The sequence below is a fragment of the Lepus europaeus genome, chromosome 21, assembly GCF_033115175.1.
Source record: "Lepus europaeus isolate LE1 chromosome 21, mLepTim1.pri, whole genome shotgun sequence".
In the NCBI taxonomy this organism is placed as follows: Eukaryota; Metazoa; Chordata; class Mammalia; order Lagomorpha; family Leporidae; genus Lepus; species Lepus europaeus.
This window is the reverse complement of record NC_084847.1, coordinates 51,276,822-51,282,224: the sequence shown is the minus strand read 5'-3', so window position 1 is coordinate 51,282,224 and position 5,403 is coordinate 51,276,822. Positions and strand designations below refer to the sequence as shown.

General features: G+C 61.4%; 1 protein-coding gene across 1 annotated transcript; it reads left to right on the top strand.

Moving 5' to 3' along the window:
• The first annotated feature begins 918 nt into the window (after positions 1-918).
• On the top strand, positions 919-3,445 carry TMEM270 (transmembrane protein 270). Its single transcript, XM_062180812.1, has 3 exons — positions 919-990; positions 2,598-2,996; positions 3,158-3,445. The coding sequence occupies exons 1-3, from the start codon at positions 919-921 to the stop codon at positions 3,443-3,445; spliced, it is 759 nt and encodes a 252-aa protein (XP_062036796.1).
• The last annotated feature ends 1,958 nt before the right edge of the window (positions 3,446-5,403 follow it).

Here is a 5,403-nt window from a genome sequence, read left to right as displayed (position 1 = left end):
GTGGGCAGCCCCCTCCTGCACCCTCCCCCATGTCCTCGAGGAGGGCCCCTGGTCCCTGGCCACTGCACCCCATTTCCTGCTCACTCTGTTGGGACAGAGCTCTCTTGTGAGCGAGGCACTAGCCCATGGTCCGGTATCTTGGGTTTCCTTCCAAGGAACCACCTTGGAATACCGGGTGTCTCCCTCTGGGGCTCAGGGCAGGCCTGTTTACTGCCTGTTATAAAGGCTGTGGGTTCCCTAAGCTTAGGATTCCTGTCCTGTAACACGGCCCCCTTCACAGCACCCTGTGGGATTTAGGGTTTGAGGAATGAGTGCAAAGTATGTGTGTCCTTGGTGCTGGCATTGTGGCACAGCAGGTGACGCTGCTGTCTGAGAAGCCAGCATCCCATGGGGGCATCGGTTCGAGTCCCGGCTGCTCCACTTCCGATCCACTCCCTGCTAATGCGCCTGGGAAAGCAGTGGAAGATGGCCCAAGGACGAGGGTTCCTGCACCCACTTGGGAGACTCAGAAGAAGCTCCTGGCTCCGACAACCTGCTGGGGTGATTGGGAGCTGTGTTCTGTCCGCAGCCAGGCTGTGCCTCAGTTTCCCAAGTCACACATATTTTCTTCCTCCCTTGGGATCTCACAGGAACCTCCCCGGAATCAGTCACTTCACCTGAGTCCAGGGTCTCTCTGTGGGAAGTTGAACCTGAAGAAATCTTTGCTCTGGGAGGTCAGACCCCCTCCCGGCCCCCGCCGCAGCCCCCATCATGATGTGGCTGCACGGGGATTGGGAGGAGGGGACAGGAGCCAGGGAAAGGGGGGTCTCTGTGGCAACTGGGTCCCCACGGTAACTTGGCCCCCACCCTGTGCCATCTGTGACGTCACCCTGCCTCTCCTGGCCGGAGCGGGGTGGGGGGGAGGGCGGGAGGCCAGACATGGAGGTCGTCCCCCCGGTGAGACCCAGCCTCTTGGGGATCCTGCTGCAGGTTCTGCGACTTTCCGTGCTGGTGAGCGGGGGGGGGGGCACCTCGGAGCTGCTCGACCCCTGCCCCTCCCATCTGCCCCTTGGAACTGGGTGACCGCAGTCCCAGAAGCCCCAAGCCCCCAAGTCCCCCAAGCCCCAAGTGTTGGAACTTTCTCTACAGAGGGTCGCGCCTGTGGGGTCCAGCGTTGCCTTTCCTCCCTGTCTTTTTTTTTTTTTTTTTTACAGGCAGAGTGGACAGTGAGAGAGAGAGACAGAGAGAAAGGTCTTCCTTTTTGCCGTTGGTTCACCCTCCAATGGCCGCCGCGGCTGGCGCGCTGCGGCCAGTGCACTGTGCTGATCCGATGGCAGGAGCCAGGTGCTTCTCCTGGTCCCCCATGCGGGTGCAGGGCCTAAGCACTTGGGCCATCCTCCACTGCACTCCCTGGCCACAGCAGAGAGCTGGCCTGGAAGAGGGGCAACTGGGACAGAATCTGGCGCCCCGACCAGGACTAGAACCTGGTGTGCCGGCGCCGCAAGGCGGAGGACTAGCCTAGTGAACCGCGGTGCAGGCCTCCTCCCTATCTTTTAAAAACATGCAGATGTTCGTGGCTGGGGGCCACATGTCCAAGCCACAGCTCCTCCGCGGGCTGAGTTAGTGGCAGGTCCTGCGGTCTGCCTACCCGGTCAGAAAGGGGAGGTGACATTGTGCACAACTGGGACACAGTTGGGTTTTTAAACCACTTTCATTTATTTTCATTTTGTTTGAAAGGTAGGCAGAGAGAGAGAGAGAGAGAGAGAGAGAGAGAGAGAGAGAGATTTCCCATTGTCTGGTTCACTCCCCCAAATGCTTGCCACAGCCATGGCTGGGCCAGGACACGGCCAGGACCCAGGTGGGCGGCAGGTACCAAAGCCCTGGAGCCATCACCTGCTGCCTCCCCCCCGGTGAGTGCCAGCAGGAAGCCGGACTAGACTTGACCCGGGCACCCTGACACAGGTTGCAGAGTCCTGAGCCAAACGCCCGTGTCCTGCAGTTCCACCTGCATCTCGACGGTTCCATTGCGGCCGTGTGACTTTGGACAAAGCACGTCCCCTCCCGGAACCTTTGCCTCCGCCCCATAACTGATCCCGAAGCATCACCTGGGCTCCCGCGGGAGCAGCACCGCGAGCTCTCCCAGGAGCCTACCTCTGCCCTGGTTCCTCTGCTCCATGCACCTCCCTGCAAAGCTCCAGGACCCAACTCCTGGTCTCCGCACAGAGCTGGGGCGGGGAGACAGGGTGCTGGTGGTCTCCATGGGCGGGCAGCTTCAGGGCTCTCACGAGAGGCCTGGGCTCCTCATCTGCAGATTTTCCCCCAACCAGACCCCCCTCCCGCACACTCAGAGACAGGGAACACCATTGTCCAACCTGCCATCAGGGTCACAAACCCGGAAGCCATCTCCCCCTTTCCGGTGCCTCGCTGCTGAAGCCCCCTGCTCAGAATGGGTCCTTCTGCAGGCGCCCAGCTCGTTCTTGGGTGGCTGTGGGAGGAGCCGAGGGCTGGAGAGCAGGAGGACCGGGCCCGAGGTGGTCCTGCTGCCTCCCTCCCACCTACCGGCGACGGCACAAGTTAGGTCCACACCGCAGGTGGGTGATGCCGGTCTCCTCCTGCAGCTTGTCCAGAACCGGGCGCACCTGTACAATTTCCTGCTGATCAAGATCACCCTCTTCAATGACTGGGTGTCGGGGCTGGCCCAAGAGGCTCGCGGGGACAGTGGCAGGCAGCCCCGCCCTCCACCGGAAGTCCTGGCCTGTCCCCTGGGCCGGGCACTGACGTGGGTCCCCATGTGGCTGCTGCTGTGTGGCCCCAGGCTGGCGTGGGCAGCCGTGCTGGGCTGTGTCCGGACCTTGGGCCTGAGCCTGCAGCGGCTGGGCCTGTCTGTGGCCACCTGGGGGGACCTGCTGCTGTCGTGTCTGCACAGCCTGATGCTGGTGGCCTTGCTGCTGGTGCTGCTGACCTGGAGGCTGTTCCAAAAAGCCCACCGCTGCAGCCTGGGCTGGCTGCCTGGCCAGGTGCGGGGGCTGGGGCTGGGGGTGTGGGTCCAGGCTGCTGAGGGCAGGCTCCGGGCGCTGCGTGTGGCCCAGGGCTGGGGGCTGGGTCAGCAGCCTGGCGGTGCAGTTGTGGGAGCTCCTGGGTGTGGGGGGCCCTCTGCCTGCCCACTTGCCTGCCACAGGTGCTGTTGAGGAACCGCGTGGTGCTGGAGCTGCCGAGACGGCTGTCCTGGTGGGTGGAGAGCACCACAGCGCTGGCCTCTTGGCACCTGGCCTACCTCGTCACCTGGACCACCTGCCTGGCCTCGCACCTGCTGCAGGCTGCCTTTGAACACACCGCCCAGCTGGCCCGGGCCCAGGAGACCCAGCCCCCAGAGGCCCCCGGGCCCCTGTACGAGTCCCCACTCCCTAAGGCTTCCACCCCTGAGTCTGGGCCTGTCCTGCCAGAGCCCGGGCCCCCTGGAGAATAAATCTGTCCCCACCTGCTCTCCTGGTCTGGCCTGGGGTAAGGTCCTCCTGTGTCTCCTTCCTACCTGGCTGGGGTTAGGCTCTACATGTGTGGGCATGCAGGGAGGAGTGTGTGCACGTGTGCGGTGTGGGTGCAGGGAGGTGTGTGTGCACGTGTGCGGGGTGTGTGCAGGGAGGGGTGTGTGTGCAGGGAGGGGTGTGTGCACGTGTGCGGTGTGTGTGCAGGGAGGGGTGTGTGCACGTGTGCGGTGTGTGCAGGGAGGGGTGTGTGCACATGTGCGGTGTGTGTGCAGGGAGGGGTGTGTGCACATGTGCGGTGTGTGTGCAGGGAGGGGTGTGTGCACGTGTGCGGTGTGTGTGCACGTGTGCGGTGTGTGTGCAGGGAGGGGTGTGTGCAGGGAGGGGTGTGTGCACGTGTGCGGTGTGTGCAGGGAGGGGTGTGTGCACGTGTGCGATGTGTGCAGGGAGGGGTGTGTGCACGTGTGCGGTGTGTGTGCAGGGAGCGGTGTGTGTGCAGGGAGGGGTGTGTGCACGTGTGCGGTGTGGGTGCAGGGAGGGGTGTGTGCACGTGTGCGGTGTGTGTGCAGGGAGGGGTGTGTGCACGTGTGCGATGTGTGTGCAGGGAGGGGTGTGTGTGCACGTGTGCGGTGTGTGCAGGGAGGTGTGTGTGCACGTGTGCGGTGTGTGTGCAGGGAGGGGTGTGTGCACGTGTGCGGTGTGTGCAGGGAGGTGCGTGTGCACGTGTGCGGTGTGTGTGCACGCGTGCCCAGTGGTGCCTCAGGGAGGGGACTCCCCCTAGGAGCAGCTTTCCTGTTTCTGATGTCAACCATCGCTGATGCTTTGCCGTGTGATTCAAATCTTCCAGCAATGCAGGCGTTGGGTTTGCTCAGCGCCATTCCCGGGCGAGAGGGCCGGGCGCGGAAGGCTGGGCTTTCCCAAGGTGACTTGCTGGTCGCGGGCAAGAGCCAGCTCTTGCTCCAGGTCCTGTTTTCCAGACTAGTGCCTTAGGCCCACGTCCCCGGTCCTCAGGACTGCTGGAGCCCGGGCTTCAGGGGCGACAGGCAGTTAGAGACGCTGGCCTCTGGGGGGTGCTCGGACCTCACGTTTTAGAAACAGAAAGTTTCTTTGAGAAGTCGTTCCTCTCGGGCCAGTTTGCAACTAGCTCATCCATTCCACACTGAGCCAACCATCTACCCACAATCTGTTCACCCATTCATCTGGTCCATCCAAGCCCAGACCCAACCACGCGTCCACCCACAAATCCACCCACCACCCATCCACCCATCCACCCATCCACCCATCCACCCATCTATCCACGAATCCGTCCACCGACACACAAATCCATCCATGCACAAATCCATTCCTCCATTGATCTACCCATCCATCCAACCCCAGATCCAACCACGCGTCCACCCACAAATCCACCCACCACCCATCCACCCATCCACCCATTATCCACGAATCCGTCCACCGACACACAAATCCATCCATGCACAAATCCATTCCTCCATTGATCCACCCATCCATCCAACCACAAGTCCCTTCAGTGAGGCTGCGGAAGGTGGAGGGGAAGGAGGTCAACTTTGGGCAAAACATTTGAAATCCATGCACACGAGCGACATTCCAAAACCTTGTGGAAGATGTGTCTTATGAAAATTTCAAAAATATGTTGCACCAAAATAAACTTATTTTTAATTCAGGTTTTCCACTGGATTTTGAAAAGAACACTAAATGTTTTATTTATTTGAAAGGCAGGGGGAGGGCCGAGGCTGTGGTGTAATTGGTTAAGCTGCCATCTGCACCACCAGCATCTCATATGGGCACCGGTTCGAGTCCCGGCTGCTCCACTTCTGATCCAGCTCTCTGCTATGGCCTGGGAAAGCAGCGGAGGATGGCCCAGGTGCTTGGGCCCCTGCACCCACATGGGAGAACTGGATGGAGTTTCAGGCTCCTGGCTTCA

Excerpts from the sequence above, each read along its gene's own strand:
- TMEM270 (XM_062180812.1), top strand. The coding sequence starts at position 919 with ATGGAGGTCGTCCCCCCGGTGAGACCCAGCCTCTTGGGGATCCTGCTG. Across the intron at positions 991-2,597 it reads TTCTGCGACTTTCCGTGCTG|CTTGTCCAGAACCGGGCGCA; the intron begins GTGAGCGGGGGG and ends CTCCTCCTGCAG. Across the intron at positions 2,997-3,157 it reads TGGGCTGGCTGCCTGGCCAG|GTGCTGTTGAGGAACCGCGT; the intron begins GTGCGGGGGCTG and ends TGCCTGCCACAG.